This window comes from Chaetura pelagica, unplaced genomic scaffold (genome assembly GCF_000747805.2).
Source record: "Chaetura pelagica isolate M959 unplaced genomic scaffold, ChaPel_1.0 scaffold787, whole genome shotgun sequence".
NCBI classification, from domain to species: domain Eukaryota; kingdom Metazoa; phylum Chordata; class Aves; order Apodiformes; family Apodidae; genus Chaetura; species Chaetura pelagica.
The window spans coordinates 109,034-129,507 of record NW_009953973.1 but is presented as its reverse complement, the minus strand read 5'-3'; the positions used below and the strand labels follow the sequence as shown (position 1 = coordinate 129,507).

Genomic DNA, 20,474 nt, shown 5'->3' with positions numbered 1-20,474 from the left:
GGGTTCCCTTATGTACTGAAACTGGGGCCCCTTGAGGTAGCATGAGCGAGATGGGTGGACAAAAACAAGGGGAGTCGGTACACTTGTACCAGAACATGGAGGAGTGGCTTGCATAATGTGTTGTTGATGGCAGGCTGAGAGTTTTACTCCTTTCAACTAGTTAAAACCTAATACATTCCAACAAATTTGGAAGATCTAGGGATTTATCTCCGATTTTCATTTCCAGCTCTTAGTAGATTCATCAGGTACGATGCTACAGAGTTTCTTGGAGCTCAAAGAAGACATGATTTCCAGAATGCAAAAAGTTGCAGTTCAAGTAATAAGTAGTACTTATATTAATATTAGCTGTTAACTTAGACAACCTAGAGTTTCTAAAAGAATTCCTGCAGTTATGTATTGGCTTTATGGTTATGGGAGTTACTTTTATATGTACAATTAAAGGACACTATTACTAAATGTTAATATGTAATGAGAAGTAAGTCTAGTGACTGGTACTATTTTAAAAAGGACTGAAGCCTTTGACCAGGATTTTTTGCTTGTTTTGATAATTAGAAAATGATGTTTAGTAGAACATAGAATTCCATCATTAAAATAATTATTTTTGGCTATTTGTTATGCTGTTTTCTTTGGATCAAATTATGTGCAAAATGGCCAGCTTTGACCTGGCGATAGATGAAATAAAAAAAATATTTTTCTTAATCTTTAGACTCTAAACAAACCTCCCAATATGTTGCCAACGTGAATGTGTCTTTGGGGACAGAACTCAGTGTCACCACGTGGCTGACTGCCAATTCTTTGCACAAGAAAGCTGGTTATTTTCTACTTCCTACTGCACGGTAGGGTGCATCCCCCCCTTTACAGCATTCAGCCATAGCTTTTTATTTTAAGGTAATCTTTTATATTAAATATTCCCAGGAATACATTTTCTCTAGCTGTGTAGGTCATACTTCTCCCAAGCCAAAACGAAAACAGAATAGACTAATTTCATTCCTAAAGTGTCTTTGTAAAAAAGTAAGTCTCTGGGTAGTACTTTTGCTTGGAAATAGATCCATTTTTACTCTGTCACTGACATTGTAGGTATATATTGCCATAATATGGTAGGCAAGCAAACAAAAGTAAATGAGATAGTAATTTTGCATTCTTTAACTGTACCTGGAATAGCAATGGAAAAAGAAAGCACTAAAGGGGATAACACAGCATAAATCAGTGACAGGAATCACAGACATGTTTTAGAATTAAATTAAGGAATCAGCCATTGTGCTGTCAAAGTGAGTTTCTCTCTGTTGTTGTTACCTTCTTGGGATTTGACTAAGTATTTCAAAACCAGGAAGCTAACAATAATTATGATTTCTTAATCCCCTCCCTCCTTTCACTGTTCCTGAAATCTTATAATCTAAGAAGTCATTCATAAACCACTTAGATGTAGGGTGGACCAACAGATGCTGCTTAGTAGTATGACTTAGCTGTGTTTTTCTTGACTGTTAAAGCCATGTATCAAGTTTTGAAGGTAATAGTGTGAATTCTTATCTGCATACGCTGCAGAAATCTAAAATATACTTAAACTTCTTATTCTTCCCAGTAATGTGCTAGAGGAAACTAATAAATAGAAATGAATGTTGATGTAGATCATCCTACCCTTTAAATGAAAGTACCCATTCAATCTAGACATCTTGCAACTGCTACATTTTCTAAAGAGGTTGTGTCTGTGTCTCCTGCCTGGAAGTAGGCATAATTGCATTTTTTAATTAAATGTGAAATTATTATATACAAAGACACTTGTTATGCTAGAAAATAATTACCAATCATCTTAGTAAAGACAACTTGCAATGCCTCCTTAAAAATTTTCAGAATCTAAGGCTCTTTTAGTAGGCACCAGCCTTGAATATCCCAGTCATTAAGAATCTGAGGTGCCAATGAGTCCTGCCTACTCAAGCAGAATTAACTCAAAGCCAGAACCTCTTGGTTCCCAGGAAATAGGTCTGTGGTTGTTCTAAGCCAGCACTGCCTGCCCTCAGCTTCCATCCCTGGGTGTGTATATCCAGCCTTTCCCTTGCATTGGTCTTTGTGTTTATGTAATTGTAGATTATATCTGCAGTTCACTGAGTTGCTGCAGCTGAAGACTGCCCCAAGGCAGTGGGGAGAGTGCAGAGGCAGCAGCTCAGGCTTAAATTGATTTTTGCCGGTGTGGACCTGCACCTTGCAATTCCTCTCTAGGTAGTTTGGGTCTTTGGTTTCAAATATTCTAATCTGAGATTGCACCAGTTGTATCGGATTAAGTAATAGGTACACATTGGCAAAACATTGGATAAGGTCTGGGTAACAGATGCATCACAAGAGAGAAGGAAGGTGCCGTTCAATTCTTGAAAATCTAGAAAGAATACACATTTTGAAATAATATATATTCCTCTTTGAATCATTTTCCCTGTAGGCATCAACATTATGACATTCCAAGAATTGCATGTTAGAGTGGATAAAATATGCTCAGAGTGCACAGCATGCATAAAGGAGTTAAACTTTAACACAAATTGTGCTAATAAAAATTGCAGAGAAAAGTGGTGTACATCTGAATAAATCAGCACATATGGGAACTGATACATATTAGGTAGGATTGAAAGGTAAATTTTCAGTATGTTAGCTATCTCTTTTTATAGCAAATTAATTTTGTCACATATTGAAGGTGATAGTAATTTACATCTGTTTCAAGTAAATTAGAATACTAACAGACACCACTTTACCAAGTTGAGACCTTGCTGTGGCTGGAAGAAAGACAATAGAAAGTAAGACAAGCAATTACAAACCATATGATTCTTAAGTGAATTCTGTGTAGTGTAATAATTCAAGATAGTGAAGAGAAGAGCAGATAAATCATGTCAGGTATCAAATAAGCCAGTCTGGCACAGCATTTAAAAGCACAGACGAGTGTATTTGGCTGACCTTTTTTTTAAAATTTATTTTCTGGGAACATCACCTCATACTGACATTTCTGTGGGAATTATTTCAAGAGTAATTTCATTTTTACTTACTGTATATTATATTATGAATTGTACAGATATGTTTAAGGAAAAGTAAAAAAAACAACAGGCTTTTTCCCTTTCAACTGTCTTATACCCTGTCTGACTTGAAAGCCCACGTATAGAATTCAGGCTCAGAATCCATGGAGTAACTTGGAATTTACCCTGGAAAATAAACAAGTGTTTTATGGAGTGTTTCATGCATTTCTTGTTTTATTTGACATTATTGTTTTTATATACTAACTCATAAATGAAGGTTTACAATTATTATTTGTACTTTTATGCTATTCTGTATCCTGCAGCTTGATTTGCAATATTACTGTCTTTTCTGTATAGTTAGTGTTGTCTAATGAACTTATAAATACTTCATTCTACTAGAATTTTAATAATGCCATCTGTTCATTTGATGGAAAAGGGCAAAGCACATTGAAGCAATTGCCTTTTTTTTTTTTTCCTTGACAGCTGTATTTGAAAGCTTAAGATTTAAGTTTCCAGTTTTTTTCTTTACTAGCAGCAGTGAACAATGTTGTGAACAATAAGATACATTTTAGTGTAAAACTTACTTTGTGAATTAGGTTCATTATTTTCTATAGAAAACTTTTGGTTTTTTTGATCAGTAATGAACAGTATTATTTTTTTCTTTTTAGTAAAACTTGTTTTCTACCATGGCAGAATGTACAGTAATCCTGGAGAGGTCAGTAAAGGAAATCACAGTCAGCAGCATTCTGACATCTTTGTCCAGGTTTCTTACTCATCCTGGCATTTCTGTCCCTGTCTCCCTGCATCTCCTCCCTTTGGAACTCTTGTTTTGAAGCTCTTTGGCTCTTCTTTCCACTTTCCATCTTACTTTATTTATTTATGTTAAAGTTTATCTTTTGAACCACCAATTTATTAGGCTGTTCTCTTTGGTGTTCTCTTTTGTGACTTAATCTCACTCCTGCAATTAGGTGTCAAATCATGTGGCCTGATGTTTACAAATGGTCCCTAGAGCTGCTGGCCATTTATTGCTTACGAAGATCAGATGGCTTCATATGTATGCCTATATGGATGTGAGACCCAAATGGATTAACTAACACATCTCTGGTGTTTCTTAACGAGGTAGATGCAGAATATAAAGAAAACTCCTAAGGAGCGGTTAGTTGGGTCATGGAGTTGTCTTTCCAAATTCCTCTTCGAGGTAGTTGTGTGGCAGTTGCTTTTGTAAGGAACAGAACTATACGGTAGGCCTGATGAAGGAATCTGGGAAACATGATGCTGCAACTAACAAAATATAAAATTCCTCAATCATAACTGTTTCAAAATTATTTTGAATGCATGGGGAGAAGAGACTTAGATTATGAATTACGCTTTTCATACTTGCAGGAATAGATTTCTTGCTTGGTTGCCTGCTCTCAGTGTGGGATCATTAGCAGTTCTCTTAGATTGACAATTTGGGAGATAGACACAGCTCCTTATCCCAGCAGGTGGCAACTTCAGCCATGCTGAAGAGGTACGGTTGGCTCTGGTTCCCTTTATTCCACTGACAGAAGAGGTACTTCCACCCTCTCTTACTGCTGTGTTAGATATAGTTTATTAGCTTCCCAGCTGATTTTTTTATATATTTCCTGAGTTTTTATTCGTATTTCAATTAATTTACCATCTGTATCGGATTTCGTTAGTTAAGTGAAAAAGCACATGAAAATAATTTTTTGTTGCATGAACGCAGAGAATCTAATCTCTGTATTTATGGCTGATTTTTTTGTGTTTATACAATTATTAGTTTTTGTCTTCTTCCTTTATGTCTATCTGTCAGGTGGGATGTGAGCAGAAAATACTTTCTGAAACTGCCACTGTAATCTGTTCTCTGTATGGATATGTGTCTGAGGCACATTTGCCTTGCAACCTCTATAAATGGGATGCTTTCTGTCACTGAGTCCTTCCCATGTTCCTAACTGCAGAGGTACTGGATTTACGTCCCTTGCTTTAATGTTTTGGTCAGCTAGCTCCCAGATGAGGCAACCACCTGTGCCTGATAGTATAGCCAGTCTGAAACCTGTGACAAAGTTTCTGTACTTAAAGTTGGTATGCAGTAGACTTGCTGGTGTAGTGAAACGTGAGGAAGTGCAGGTAGGTATATTAAGAAATGAGAAAATCATTAGTCCACTTAGGAATAGGCCTGTTGATTTTTGTGGAATCTCTTAGAGAACCACTGTGGATAAAAAAACCTCAATAGTCTTGATGCAGATGTGCCAAGTTATTTAATGATTGTAACTCCAGATGTATGTGGACTGTTATGTTAGGTGCTATAACTTTGTGGTATGTTCTGGTGCTGAAATGTCTGATGTTGGCTGTCACAATGTCTCCTCAAGGTCTACAGAAGACTGGTCAGAGGTATATAAACAGTTTAATTTGGAACATTGCTGTTTTCAGCCAGGACCGACTGATATGTGTCAACTTTAAATGCTGCATTTTAGTAAGCTCACTTTTAAATATTATAACCATTATTAAAATAGTTTCATTACATAGTGCAGAGCCTTAAGATGTTGCTATAGGTTCACAAGTGGCTAGGTCCCCACAACTTAGTGAATTATCTTTCTCTCTCGAGCTGTGGTAAATCATTATACCTATTTATAATTAGGGTTTGTAAGGTCCTTTTGTTTCAGGGAATATGGTGCCTGACTTGTTTAGAGATTTATGGAAATCCTACTGCATGTATCATTGCCTGAAAATTTTACTAAGTCTGGGCTAGTAACTTTAATACTGTACCTGTGAATACAGAGGGTTAAAATTTTGTATTTGTTGAAATGCCAGTATAAGAATACTGAACTCCACAATGTCTTGGATTTCTTTTAGTTGTTGTACAGCAGCCAAAAAAATTATTTCTTTTTTTTAATAATTCCTGTGGGTTATAATTATCTGTCATTATACATCTTTTAATAGTAAAACTGTCTAGTTTAGACATTCAGATGGCACTGTCATCTTTCATAGAGAGCTGTCCATAATTTTGTAGTTACAGAGTCTGTTTGTTTACTCTCACTGAAGTTATAATTATTTTTTTTAACAGTCTCCTCCTTGGAAGCAAAATGTTTCACTCATGGTGGTGATACTTATAAGTAGGAAATAGTTCCATCTTCTCTTGGTTGCAATCTGTTTATTGTGTTAGTGCAACATGTAATTTTTCAAAGACTGCAAAGTCCTGAATTATCTGCACATCATTATTCTGTAACACTCAATACCTAGTCACTGGGAGCTTGATTGTGATTACAAATGAATCAGCTGAAATATCCTAAAAGCAAAAAGCCTTAATTTGTAAATTTTATTCTGTCACTTTTTCTTCTTCAGTATTATCCAGATTAATTTGAACATTTTCTCAGTTTTCAATCTCCAGGGTGAAATAAAGAAAATACATCTCTTAATACAAATGTACGTATGTTGTAGTTACCATAGGGTTTCTTCAGAGGGATTGAAATGATTCCCCTGATGTAAATGTGTTTCACTCCGGATCACTACACCCTCCCATGTGGTAACCTATCATCTCAAGCTCTAACAATCCCTTACCCTTGTTGACGTTAGCAAAATATTCCTCTGGGGCATTTTCTTTTGTTTCTTTGTCAGCTGGTCTAGAGAAGAAAAGTGCTCAGTCTTGAGTTTTCTGCAGATGTTGGGATTTTACTGCAAAGTTCAGTAACACAACATTTGTTTTCAATGTAGTCAGACACAGAAACAAGGAAATGAGGCATGTTGAAAATCTTTTTTTACTTTGGGTTCTTTATAACAGTTAAACACTGGAATCTGAAAATTTTAAACAACTTCAGAGGAGTGTGATAGCTTACAATTGAATTATATGGATGTGTATTGACTTAAAAGAAATCCGGTGTATGTCTTAACAGAGTTGAGAATACAGTAAACAAGAAGGTAGGAATTAGAACAAGATAGAAAGAATTAAAGGGAAAAAGTGTGGTAAAGAAGTTGGTATCTGATGCTCTTTTTCCCAAAGGTATGTTTACATTTTTCCCAAAAAGTTTATTATATTCTCTTGCTGCCACTGAGCCAAATGTAGTATTTTCTGCTCCAGAAACTGAGAACCTGCTGAATTTCTTGGCCTGTTTGGGCCAATGAGCCTTTGAAGCCTCTCTCCATGCCAAGGATAGAAAGCATCATGGCTTTCAGCCGTATGCACTCTGTGATCCCATCACTTGCCTTACAGAGCTGAGTGTGGAGGATGGGCTGTATACAGATGTTGGGGAAGGAGGAGGAAGTGCCTTTCCTTAAAATCCTCCAGACAGCTGATAGTCAGGAAGAGGTATTCATGGACTAGAAATGAACAAGCCAAACATAAGAGGCCAGGCAGGGTCCAAAGAGTATGTGTAATAATGCATGTTTTTAAAATATCCAAATATCTTGCAGTGGACAAGATCCAATGTGGCTTTTTGAGCTTTGTAGGACCTGCTTTGATTAGCTTTTAATATTCTCCTTCAGTGCTGGGTCACTAAATGTAACAGGAATGCTGCAACTTTTAATACATAAAATCATTTCTGGTTTCAAATACATACTGTAGCAGTTCTATTGCTTTCAATGGAGTTGCTTAAAGTATAAGTCTGAGTAGTACTTGAGCAAACAGCAATGTAATTTTCTCCTTCCCATCTAAAGTACCTGCTGAATACAATAAAATTTCAACCTTTGTGCAGTATATTTGAAACACATTCAAAAGTGAAGGAACAGCTCTGTTCTGAAGTGAGAGAACAGTTTAGTAGTATTAATGCTGTTTCCAAAATACATCAATTGGAGTAATCCTTGAGGATACCTTATACTTGGCAATCAGCATGACTCTGAGACCAAAAACCAGGAGAAAATAAAGTTTGATTTAACAAGAGTGATACTGAAATTTCTTACTACTGGAGAGACTTCCTTCATCAAACATGTTTGTGAGACCTGTAATCAATTTTAAAGAAAGCAACCTACAACAGCCATTCAGTGAATGCCAAACAGAATTGAATGTTAAGCAAGATGTAGGTATATACAGGCAAAAAGATGTAGCTGCAATCTGGGAAGTCTGAAAAAAAATATAAGTTGTTATACACGCTGTTCAACTAATTGTCTAGTGGCTGTATTTGGGTAATAAACAATGATTATTGCATCTCGTTGACTGATAAGATAGATGAGCTAACCCTTTTAACACTCTTCATTCAAACTTTGTGTTGAAAAGGATATTAAGTCATTGGCTAATTACCATAAACACAATTGCAGACTTTCTTGGTGAAGTACATTCACTGCTGGAAACAATTAGTTTCTTCCTGATGGTCTGAGACCAGGTCCCGGCATGATTTTCTGAGGTATATTCAACTTGGGAAGCTTTTACAGAAATTTATGAAGCTTCCAGCTGATGGAGAGAATATATCGTTCCACAAATTCAGAGGCGCATCCATCACCTTACCATTTAAACAGAAGTGAGAACGTAAGATTTTGTTAATTACAAAGCAATGTTCTTGATCATAATTTTGTGGAAATACCCTGCTTATATTAGTCTAAATTGTCATATCAAGTATACAGTTAAGAATTTTTTGCCCATGGGTATGGAGAGGAAGAAGTACTATCAGTATATTTTGTACTGCTAAGCAATTTCAGAAATAAGAGCCAAATCCAGATTTTCCATATGCCTTTCTGTTCTCACAAGGGCTGGTTATACTTTCAGAGGGTCCCTTTTGGAAATTTTTGGGCCAGAACAGGTTGTCTTGCAAAATTGCTCAGACTCTTTCATCCATTTTGTGAGAGCTGAGACCGTTTAAAAGACTGAGCTTCCAAACATTTAGGTGTTTCTAATTAAATGTGCTCCCTTCTCCTAGTTTGTTTATATGCCCTGTTTGATTATATGCAAGGGGATGTAGAAACAATTTAGGACACCTAGCAGACAATGTTTCTCCACTTACCATCTGCAGTGAAGTCTTGGTTCCAGACTTCTCTGTTTTCTGATCCATGTTACTTCGTTGTTCAAGAGGAAGAACTTAGCTTCTTTTCTGGGAACTTTGAAAAATGTGAATCTTACTGCTGATGTAAAAAAGCTAGAATTCATGTTTTGTCCTGCTTCAAGGAAAGAAACCCAGTGTGCCACCAGGGATCAATACTAATGGATATTCCCTTTCAATATCTAAATCTGTCTAAATAAACTGTCTAAGTTAGTTTTCTGTGAAGTAACATTACAAGTGCTTCTGAATTGTGAAATAAATCCAGACAGGTGAAAGTCAGGGGAGCTGTTCAGATGCTCTCAGTGAGATGGTGCATTAAGAAGCAAGAACATTTTTGAATGACAGCTTTAGCATTTCTGTTATATGTGTGTGAAAGTTGCCACTTTAGAAAACTCACCTTCAACTAAGGTGTCTTTGAAAGATCTTACAAATTTAGCATAAGCTGCTAGATGCAAGGTGTCTAAAATAAAGATGCAAATTACAGTTAAAATAGACTGACCAACTGATCTGATTAATGCTATTGTATCACAGAAATAAATTAAACCTAGTAACCTTTGTTTCATGGTGATGAAATCAATCTTTAACCAATCAAGTCTTACTGATGTGGAATTTCTATTGATGTGTGTGTATGACGCTCCTCAAGAGAAAAAAGCAGCAAAGATATTTATGCTGGTCTAATTGCATTCCAAACAACTTGTGTCTTATTAACTGAGGGAAAAGGAGCCTAGAGCAAATTTTGAAAAGAAAAATTATTAGGTCAATCTGACATCTGCTGTGTGGGAAAACGTTCCTTGGGAAAATGTGACTCTGCAGCTATCTGGGATCTCATAAATAGAATTAATCCTAAGCATTTAGTTGCTGTCATCAATAGCAGTGATGGACCAGCCATAGTATTTAACTACACAGAACAAAGAACAGTTTAAAACCAAAGAGAAAGTGCAATATTGTTTTTTTTGAAAGAGTTCCTGTAATAAAAATAACTGGGCTTTAGAATTATTGCTTCCTTGATAAATGTGTCAGAACATAATATCTGAGATGTTGAAAGCTTCTTTTGTGTTAAAGTTGTCTTTGTGACTACTGTAGCTTAGCATCTTGCTTTTTTTTTTTAACAAAAAAAGCATACATAGAAATACAAGTACAAAATCATTGTTATAATCTGCAAAATAAAATATTAATTTTTCATATTAAATTAATTATTACACAATTTAACTCCTTTTCACACACACCCCAAAAAAGAGAACCCCAAACCAAACTAAACCAAGCCTTGTTTATATGGTACTATATACCAAACCTTGCTCCGTTTGTACTGTGCCAAAAGCCAAATCTTCTGTGGTGTGGTTTGTTTATCTGTTCCCTTTCTTCTTTCTACTTCTTCCTATCTTGCTTGTCTTGGTTTAGTATGGAAGTTTTCCTAGATGGATGTTGTCTTTCATTGACATACCAATTATTATGCATTTCTGTAGTGCACTGTGCAATGGTTAATTAGAATTGTATTGGTAGTAAAGGTGAGATACTAAAGTCTGTTAAATTGTGAATTTGTTCTTAAAATTAAAATCTTATCACAGAATTCTTCTCATTCTTCCATGCCTCATCTTGATGTCACTAAAGTCTGAAGAGAGCTTTGTAGATGGTAATGTTTGCAAATTTGTAAAGATAAAGCTGAGTCTAACTTGATTCTTGTGGTCTAGGGTAATGACCTGGTTTTGAAAGTTTAGAAAGTGAGCCATTTTCTACACATGTAGTGAGCTGAACCCAGCTCACTGTGAAGTAGAAGAATATTATCATTAGTATGAGGGTTTTGGTCTGCAAACTTGATGTACAAAGGTGGGGAAACTCTTGAAATTTAGATCCATTCCCCACAGTTTCCTCTTTTTCCCCTTTTTGTGTCAGTGCATTTTTATGTTCAAATTAACAAGACATTAATAAAAAGGAGTTTATAGCATCAACTAAAAAAAGGAGCTCTGCTAGATTACTGTTGCATGCCTAGTGCTTCTGGAGGACAAAATTACCACTTGCTTGGTCATGTGCTCTTTATAGTTGCTCCCACTGCACTGTTGCTGACTACCTATTTCACTGTGCATCAGGCCACATTGCAAATCATGTTAAAAACACAGCTTGCAGCAGCCTTGATTGACCAGTTCAGCCAAGTTATTATATGCATGTGTATTGATTTCTTTTCAGGAGTTCATCACTTTATTTTTGAAACTTAAGAATAATGTTGGCATATTTGAAGTACCAGAACTAAATAATATAGGTGTGTTAACATGATCCTTCTAAGTTCTGTGAATGGCAATTCTACCAACAAATGGGATTGAGATAGAGACACTCATGTATCACAATTAGTTATATTTGATATCTAAACAAAAAGTGGACTCCCAACTGTAAAGTTTCTAGTGGCTGGAACATTTGTATGATGTCTTTCACAAACACTTGCTTTCTCCCAGGGTATTTATTTCCCTCAGTGCAAACACTAAGAAGATACTTGCCCCCTGTCTGGCAGTTTTCCCACACAGTATACCATGATAAATGGGGTCCTTTGTAATTGAGAACTTTCCTGTGATATTTAACTCTATTGCAAGCTGCTATTTATTGTTGTACCTAATGTCTCTGAATTTACTTTAATGGTTAATCTGTTTCTTTAAAAGCTTCATATTTTACAGGGATGGAACTTGATTTGCAAACAAGTGCAAACGAGATTGGTGTGTTTCTACCTTTTAATGAACAGAATTCAGGGCTTTTAAATAAAGAGGAGGATGCAAAATCAAGGTCGTTTTCATCAGCCCCCTGTTAATTTAATAGGTTAACTAAGCCTGTATTTTGGCCATTAGAATAATTTCTGGGAAAAGCTGCTGTTTCTGTGATTTTCCCTTGTATTTAGCTCACAGAAGCTAGTCATAAGGGAAGTATTGTATGTACCTGTGTATCTTATGTTATATAAAATAAAGCACAGTATTGTGTATGTGTGGAGAGTTTCATGTTGGGTTGATGGCATTTGTATCATCCTGCTTAGACTATGCAACTGCTTTGTCAAAGATCTCAAAAGCATGAGAACTTATTAATTTCCCTTTCTACTACTGGAGCACTGATTTTTAATTTATTTTTTTTTTAATTTGTGGCTCAATAGAGATTATGTAGATTTTTATACTGTGTAGTAAGGTTTAGATTTGATGCATTTAATCTGTCCTGTTTCTATCATTGGAAATTGCAGTGCCAGTTGTGTCTTGCGCTGGTGTGGAAGCCATACATATGTGTGTGTGTATATATATATGTATGTATGTATGTATATTCACACACACATTTTGGGTAAGAGGATGGGGGGTTGAAGTTAATTTGAAAAATGAGACTTCTCAAGCCAGGAAAGGTTTGATGGGTTGTGAAGCTGAGAAGGGCTTGTTTGAGAGATTTCTAGAATCACAGGCTCCATAGATAACGTGAATAGAGGGCATCAGATGACATTAATAACATGCAGATTCAAAATAGAGACATTTTTTCTCATAATGTGTATTTAAATCATGGATCTCAGAGAATATTGTGAATGCAAAAGGATGGTGGCTCCAGTTTAAAAGAAAACAAGCACAATCTAACCTCCTATCCCCTGGAAGCATGAGGAAGAAAATCCCATCTTTATCTTTCAAACAGAAAAAAAGTATCACCACTGATTCAAGAAATGTTTGGTCTATTGGTTGCTGAAAACTGAGAGTGCTCCAGGGAAAGCATCATTATACCAAGATTTGGCTTTCTATTGTCCACATCTTCTGTTACTCACTGTCAGAAATCAGGTAGTAGGGGAGATGGAGTCTAGTTTTGGCTACTCTTTTATTTGGTATGTAGATTTGTTTGGTCAAGGAAGATAACATCACTGAACATTGCCAAGTATTTTTATACATTATCTTTCAAACAGCAGAACTACCTTAAATAGCTCAATTAAGTTTATGACTGTGTTCTACATGTGTAAATTACTGCTATATCATTTGATTGAGAGTAAGAGAAGACTAATATTCACTCCTAGTTGTGCAATATATTATTTTACTTGGTGCCACTCGATTTTGAGGAGAAACCTGTATGATTATTAATACTTCTTTCATTGTAAAGTGGGTTTTCAATCTTGTTTCTAGAAAATGTTTTTGGTTTGTTGTTTTTATTTTGTAGCTGGATTGTTTAAAATTTCATCTTAAATGTCAAGATATAAGAACCTTTGCTGGTAATAACATTGAAATACTTGTAAATGTGCACTTCTCAAAGGGCATCTTAAGATCTCTCCTTTACCTGGGTGTGTTTTTGAAAAAATGTAGTGTTATCTGCTATTAAGCAGCCTAAATGTTACTTTGTCTATATCTGACAGAGGTATCTAAAGATCCACTTAACAGAGATGTATCAAAATATGTGTAAACTAAAGGCCGGAAATATAAGCATATGATCTTTCTCTGTGAGACTGATTCAACTTGCTGACTTAAAATTTATTTCCAAAGCATACTAATATGATTCCTAGTATCAAATTAAAAGTTTAAATGTTTAAATGTTTTCAGAAACAGGTAACCAACTGGAGGTTTGTAAGTGTGTGCTTAAGCTGCTTTTTGGTGTGCTTAAACTAAAAGTTGGAAACTCTTCCTGTGGCAGATGCATTCTTGTGGTATAACTGTTTTTATTTTCAGAAATACTACTGAGTATTTAGCTAGTGTTCTGTTATTGTAACTGTGTTTATTTTTACATATTTAAATTAGAAAAAAAATGTATGAGATTGCTTGCATTTGAAGGAAAAAGCTTTATAGTGTTTTATATAATAGATTAAAAAATATAAAACCTTTTACTCTATGTATTTTCAATGTGTTCTGCCAGATCACATCAGTGATGCTCTTCTGTTTTTATGGTTGCAAAGCTTTTTTTTTCACACCTACAGAAGTCAGCACGAATAGTTTTACATTCAGAACAGAAATACTGAAGTCTACTCACAAACTTGGTCATATATTGAAAATGTTGGTGGCATGTATTTGGTAGCAAAGGACCTTTATTTCTCAGGCAGTGCAGTGCTAACAATTGGCTTACTTAATTGGAATATGAAAGTAGGAGAATGATATAGGGCTTACTGGTTTATCTGCCTTGTGAATTGACTTGTAAGACTTGAAGTATAAGAAATTTTGTGGTTTTATAAAGTCAGAACAGAATTACTGAATACTTTACCCTGATTTTAATTAATTTTTAGGTTTAGAATTTTAAAGACTGTAAATGTACACCAGTCTAAGAAAATTTCAAGTACTTTATTGAACCATGTTACAAAACTCTGTACAAAGGTGCAAAAATTGTTTGACCTGTGGTTTCTTGTTCTTCATTCAGTCTAGAAACTGCCCTGAGTGCCTAATTTTTTGTTTTGTTTCCTCTTAGATGAATCGACTCCTAAAGAAGTCAGCAGGGTAAGTGCTACTCTCTGTCCCCTTTGAAAAGAAATGTAGTCTCTGAGGGCCACTGTTCACTTGGGATGATTGTCCTGTAGTCTCTGATCAAGATTTGACTCTATTCTCTAGAGAGGGTGGATCTCCAGAGGGAAAGGAAAAAAAAAAAAAAAGGTGTCCCAGAAGAAACACAGTAGTATCAGGCACATATGAAGAGTAAGACTGAAAGACTGCAAAGCCTGTCTTGCTCTCAGTAAAAGTCCTTTGGAAAATACTAGGATATGGAAGGAGTGGAAACATGCTGGTAGTGGAAACCTTAATTTGGTGACCCTGAGGCATAGGGGGGAGCTGAAGTTCACCACTTGTGCGACTAGGAAAAAGAAATGAAGTTATGTCTAAAATAAGTTTATTAAAGCAGAAGGTCTTGGTATACATGGTGTGCTATGGACATATAATGGTGTAGAGAATGTAGGTGAAAATTAAAGTGTTTTGGTGATTAATTTGTAACACTTTTTGGGGGCGTCTTCCCTTAGTATTCAACATTTATAGCAATTGGGTAAATACCTGTCTGTGCAACCAAAGATTATTGTCATTAGTATGTCTGTATATGTTGTTTTAATTTCAGAATAATTGAAGGTCTGCCTAAAAATCTCAGAAACTATTTATGTGGAAGAAAGTTCTCTTGAATTGTGATTAATTTGTTAAATAGATTAACATTTTACCTAAAACTCTGCAAAATGGAGTTACAAAACATACCTAGGTTACCACATTTGAGCTATTTCAGGCAAAATAAGCAAGCTCTGGAACCCTGAACCCTGCTAAGTCTGCCCTTCCAGTCACCCCCTCTGTCCCTCAGACACTCTTGTCCCAGCCACCTTAGGCCCTCAAAGTCATATATACTGACTTGGAGTTTTCCTGAAGTTTGATGGGCTGTCACTTCAAATCCTGGAGTCAGTGGGGTGCAGATCACACTTAAGATGTTATTAAGTAAACGTTTTCTCCCTTGTTTTTTCGTCTGTCAATCATTATGCACTTGATGTGTGTACCGTGTTACACAACCATTCTTTTTTTTAAGCACAATATTTGAGGACGCTCAGTAATGCACCATACTACAAATGAATGTGTGTATTAGTTTACAGTGGTTTTGAATAATGCTATATATGATAACATAGACCATTGTAATACATTATTTTTCTTAAGCAGCAGCTCAAACAGATGCCAGTTTAATTAAAATCTGAATATAAATTACATTTTAAATTAGGAAAGTTCTGTAATAAGAAACACTTTTCATTCAAAAAGGCATGTTCATGCTGACTGAAGAATTACAAGTTTTAAAGTCAGTGTGTTATAATTTTAATCCCTGAAAATGTCTGAAAGTAGAAACATATCATAGGGAAGCAAAAACAAAGGTTAGTGAAAGAAAACTTACTACATAATTAAATCACCTACTGGTTTAAAATATTATAATAGTTATGAACCAAGGTAGAAATATGCTGAAAATACGTGGGTTTCATAGCTGAATTTATTTTTTTTTCCAATCTTTCAATCTTAGGCAGAGTTAAAACATTAAAAATTTCATAGTCATATTCTGTGATATCAGTTGCTTCAATAGTCTTCCTTTCTGTTGTGCTTACACAAAACAACAGAATTAAATGGGTGGAAGATGTTTTTTGCTAGATTTATTTAAGCCCCTTCTCCCCTCAAAAGGCATCACCTTTTTTCTTCATAAGCACACAAGATTATAGAAATGTTCTAAGGACTAAATACTCAACTTGTCATTCATTTGCCTTTATTTCTTTTTATCAGCAAAATACAGTGGGATGAATGGTGTCCAGATTTTTGAAAATAAAAACAAACACAAAAAGTAACATATTTTACTTCTTGGAAGGAAATTTCAGTATTTTCAAGGGTTTGTGTTGCAGTTTTACACTTTGCAAATTGAGGAAGTTTTGAAAAATGCCATTGTATAGGAACTGTATTTTAAAAGCTTAATAGAAAAAGGAAAATAAAGTAGCAATATCAGCTGTCAGCATTACATTGCATGTTTTTGAAACAAAGAACATGAGAAACCTTCCATGTAATTTAAATTTTGAGATTTGTAGAACAAAAAACAAGCTTCAAAATTTATTATTTTATAATCTGGTTTGATACTGGCAATTTCATCAGTATGTTGGTGTTCAGAAGTTACCTGAAAGATATCCCAGACTGGCCTGACATAGTAGCCGATGGGAGGGGGGAGTGGTTGGGGGGGAAGATTTCCCAATTCCTGTAGACTGATTTTGGCATAAGAAAACTCTGGTTACAAAATATCTCATGAGCATCTGTTACCAGACAGTGAACCTGTGAACTTTTTTTCAGCATGCTAGATTCCAGTACTTATGAAATGTATGTAACTGAGGACAGAGTCTCCTTTTCACATCTTGTAGTATTGGGAAAATACTTGGAAACGTGGAGTTTCTTCTGCTTACTTATTGTGCAGATGTTTTGTTGGCTGATCCCATCTATCCTAGCTACAGAAGTAGATTTCTGGGCAGAGGGACTTGAGAAAGTAAACCAATTATTGAACTATTTTGATGTGTACATTCTTTTTGCTGTTTTATCCACGGAAGAAATTAAAATAGAGAAGTGTGATTTTGAACACTCAGTGCATATGTATTCATGTGTATCTAGACTAAAGATAAATTCTTTGACAGTATTAGTAAAAACAGTGTGCCTTGGAGACATGTTATTCTTTTCAGTTGGCAAAAATAACCCCATTCCTACACGAACGATAGTCAGGGCTTTGCTCTATGTGCTGCTAACTTTTGCATGATCTCTGTGTGCTCTTTTGTACCTCAGATTCTGAAGTTTAAACAAAAATACTTAATGTTCCTGATACGATCACAGTGAAATTAGCTGTTGTTCATTTCGCTTAATGACTTTCCATTACATGTTTACTTGAAGTGATATACTTCCAGTGAAGCTGCCTCTTGGCAAGTACTTTTCCTTTGTAAACTCCAATGATGCCAACAGCAATTCACTTTGCAGAAGTTTACCATATAAACACCAGAAGATTATTACCTAGCAAGTGACTAGCTCATTTACAGTACTTTATTCTTGGAAACAGGAATAATACTTTAATCCTCTCCTTTCCCCTTTTTGGAGTCAGAGCTTTTGGCAGCTGCCTTGGCACAAGCCAGCACCCAGCACAGTATGTCACTCACAGAATTAGCAAATGTGTTTTCAGTAAATAGTTGCAGTAATTGCATGTATCTTCACCTTGCAACTGATAATAAAAGGTTGAACTTTTTATCACATATTGGCGAAGCAAGCTTTTTCTTTGTAGTATTTCTTATTAATGATGGGATTAGAATTTTTTCTCACAGTCCCAGAACTGAAGACTGCTACAAATTAATCAAGAAGTTAGGGTAACTAGAAACGTATATATTCAGCCTTTAGAAGTGAAGCAAATGGCATTGCACCCATTGTCAGGGGAAGAAGATGCTTGTGTAAGTTAATTTCTTTATAAAGAAAAAGTTGTGGAAACTGTGGTAGTGATAAGCAACACTGGTAGGAAAATGAGAAAGTTTATTTTTAATTTTGTACATGATGTCTTCAGAGTGCTTGCAAGTCAAGTATCCGGAGGAAATGTGATTTTTTTTAAAAGCATTTTAAAAAGAGGAGCAGTATTCAGACTTGTCAGATTAAAATTAAGCTCTTTATGCTGTCTTATTATATAATCGGGAGAGGTGATCTAATTGAGATATTTATGCAATTTTATGGGCTTTAGAGTTAATGACAACTTACATGGTTACTTCTACATAATAATATTGTTTTCTATTAGCCAAGTCTTTGCTTTTTATTATGTATTTTTCCTGTTATCATTGAAGCAATTTATTTCAGTATTATTTGATAACAGGGAAGGAGCTGATAAAAAGATTAGAATTGGATGCCAGTGAATGCAGCCTATTGGGCAGGCTTTTCCTAGGGAAGATGCTCACCATCTCTCCAAGGCTTAGAAATCAACTGTATAAACAGGCTGGGAAATGTGGGCTTCAAAATGAGTGAACCCTTTCTACGCAGACTGAGAGTGGGTTTACATCTTTTGACATCATAGGGCCCGTCCTGCCAAATGTCATCTCATATTTTCCCTTCTTTCCTTTTGTTGTGAACAGTGTTTGATGTGAGAACAAACAATTCATGAATACCTGTGTATGGTGCTGCAATGCTAAACTTTATTTACCAAGCAAGTTCTAACCCATGTCCTCTCCAGTCAAAACAAGAAGAGTAGACGTCAGACAAATGCGTGTAGAAGCAATTTTCTCTGAGGCTATGTGCAAGCATTAAAATTAATCACCTAAGCTAACTCTGATCTTTACAGCTGCTTGCTTTCCAGTGTCCAAGTTTAAACAAAACTGGTTACTGCAGCCAACCTCCCTGTTAACTCGCCTGACTTTTTGCAGCAGAGAGATTTTTCTGATCTTCCTCTACCAGCTCACTGCTCCTCTGAAAGCCAGGTCTGTACTGCAAGCTTGCTTACCCCATTATCTCCATTTTTATTTTCAGTCTGAGGATTTGACATCCTTTGGCTCAGCCTTTCCACCTTGAATCAAGCAAGCAAGCAGTTTTATTCTTTTTTCTGTAGGGTTGTTTTTTGTGTGTTTTTTTCAGTTTTTTTTGTTTTGCTTTGTTTTTGTTTTGTTTTTGAATGGAGTCTAGATCTATATTTTTTGCTTCTTTACATGTGCAGCTTAGGTGTGGGGTTTTTTGCTGTTAATAAGGCACAGTTTCTCTTAGTTATCTGTGCCCCAAAATCAGTAACACTATGCAAGATGTGAACTAGCCATCAGCACAGCTAAATAATGCAAAATAATGCAGCTGGTGAAAGTACAAGGCTGACAGAAGGTAGCAGTACACATAAACATCAAACATGTAAACAACCTAACTTATGTACACATAGAAATGAACTGAATATGAGTTTGTGTTGTTTTATCAATTTCATTATTGGTTTAATTATCTATTTATTTATTTATTTTTATTTACCAGCATTTCTTTCTTTATATCCATTGGTCATCAGAAAAAGAAAAAAAAAAGAGGCAAGAAATATACTTAATTTAAAAAAATGTGATTATTACATGGGCAAATGAAATAATGTACCCACAATTCTTAAAGGAAATACAGTATTTCTATAGAAAATATAAAGTAGTTGGGTATTGATGATCTTTCCAGAAGGTAAGTTATGGAGGCAACTGGAAAAGTACAGAGTGAGAGTCTCTTAAATCAGAATGGTAACTGTGGATCTGCATTTTTTCATAATGCTACCTGAAAGGAAGGGACAGCTGATACATTTCAACAAAAGTAATGAGAAAATTTGGTTTGTTTATTTTTTGTTGTTACTGCAGTACTTGTTTTTAAGAAGTACAAATGTGCTGCTGTTGGGATTTTTTTTTTTTTTAAAGCACATATCAATGGCATTGGGAACTTATACATGTAAGACTAAGTCTTCTTATACTGCGGCTCCTGTATGAGCCTACCTACCATGAAATTTCAATCAAATGTCAAGCAGATATTCAGACCATTAAGACTGCAAACAGATACCCTTTTTACATCATCATCATCATTATTATTATTATCATTGTTATTAATAAAAGGTTTTTTTCGCTCATCTTTAAATTTATTCTCTGATGACTCTTGTTGTCGAGACTGTAGTTTTACAGGAAAATAAACTTGTGTTGGCTGGAAGTTTATCAGGAGATTTTGGTCATTTTGGATATAGCAGATGCTTATGTGATGTAGGATGCCTCATACAGAAGAGAGTAGCTGTCAGTATTAAAGAGAAGACTGAAGAACTTTGCATACAGGTTGTCTCATTTCAGATCTCATGATTTAGGTGTTTCTGGTGATATCCAATCCCCTTCTAAGGCTTTTTTTGGTGTAATATAAAGTGTGCTGTGCAGGATCACTTAGATTCACTTTTTACAAGTCTTGATGTCTTAAGAGGAATCTCTCCAAATGTGGTGACTTTCTCCCATGTTTTGTGGCTTTCACAGTTGTTCTGGTTTTTTCTCTCTTCATCCAATGAAGTTCTTCATCCTCAAAGTATATTTGGCTATCCTTCTCCAAATTACATGGGATTTGAGCTGTTAATTTTCTCT

The 20,474-nt window shown here is 35.4% G+C and overlaps 1 protein-coding gene across 2 annotated transcripts in view; it reads left to right on the top strand.

Moving 5' to 3' along the window:
- Positions 1–20,474, top strand: part of PDE10A (phosphodiesterase 10A) — a 176,150-nt gene that overhangs the window by 91,961 nt on the left and 63,715 nt on the right. For both annotated transcript variants that reach the window (XM_010002166.1, XM_010002165.1), the window contains one exon: positions 14,333–14,361. In XM_010002166.1, the coding sequence (XP_010000468.1) occupies positions 14,333–14,361 (29 nt within the window). The remainder of the gene's footprint in view (positions 1–14,332; positions 14,362–20,474) is intronic.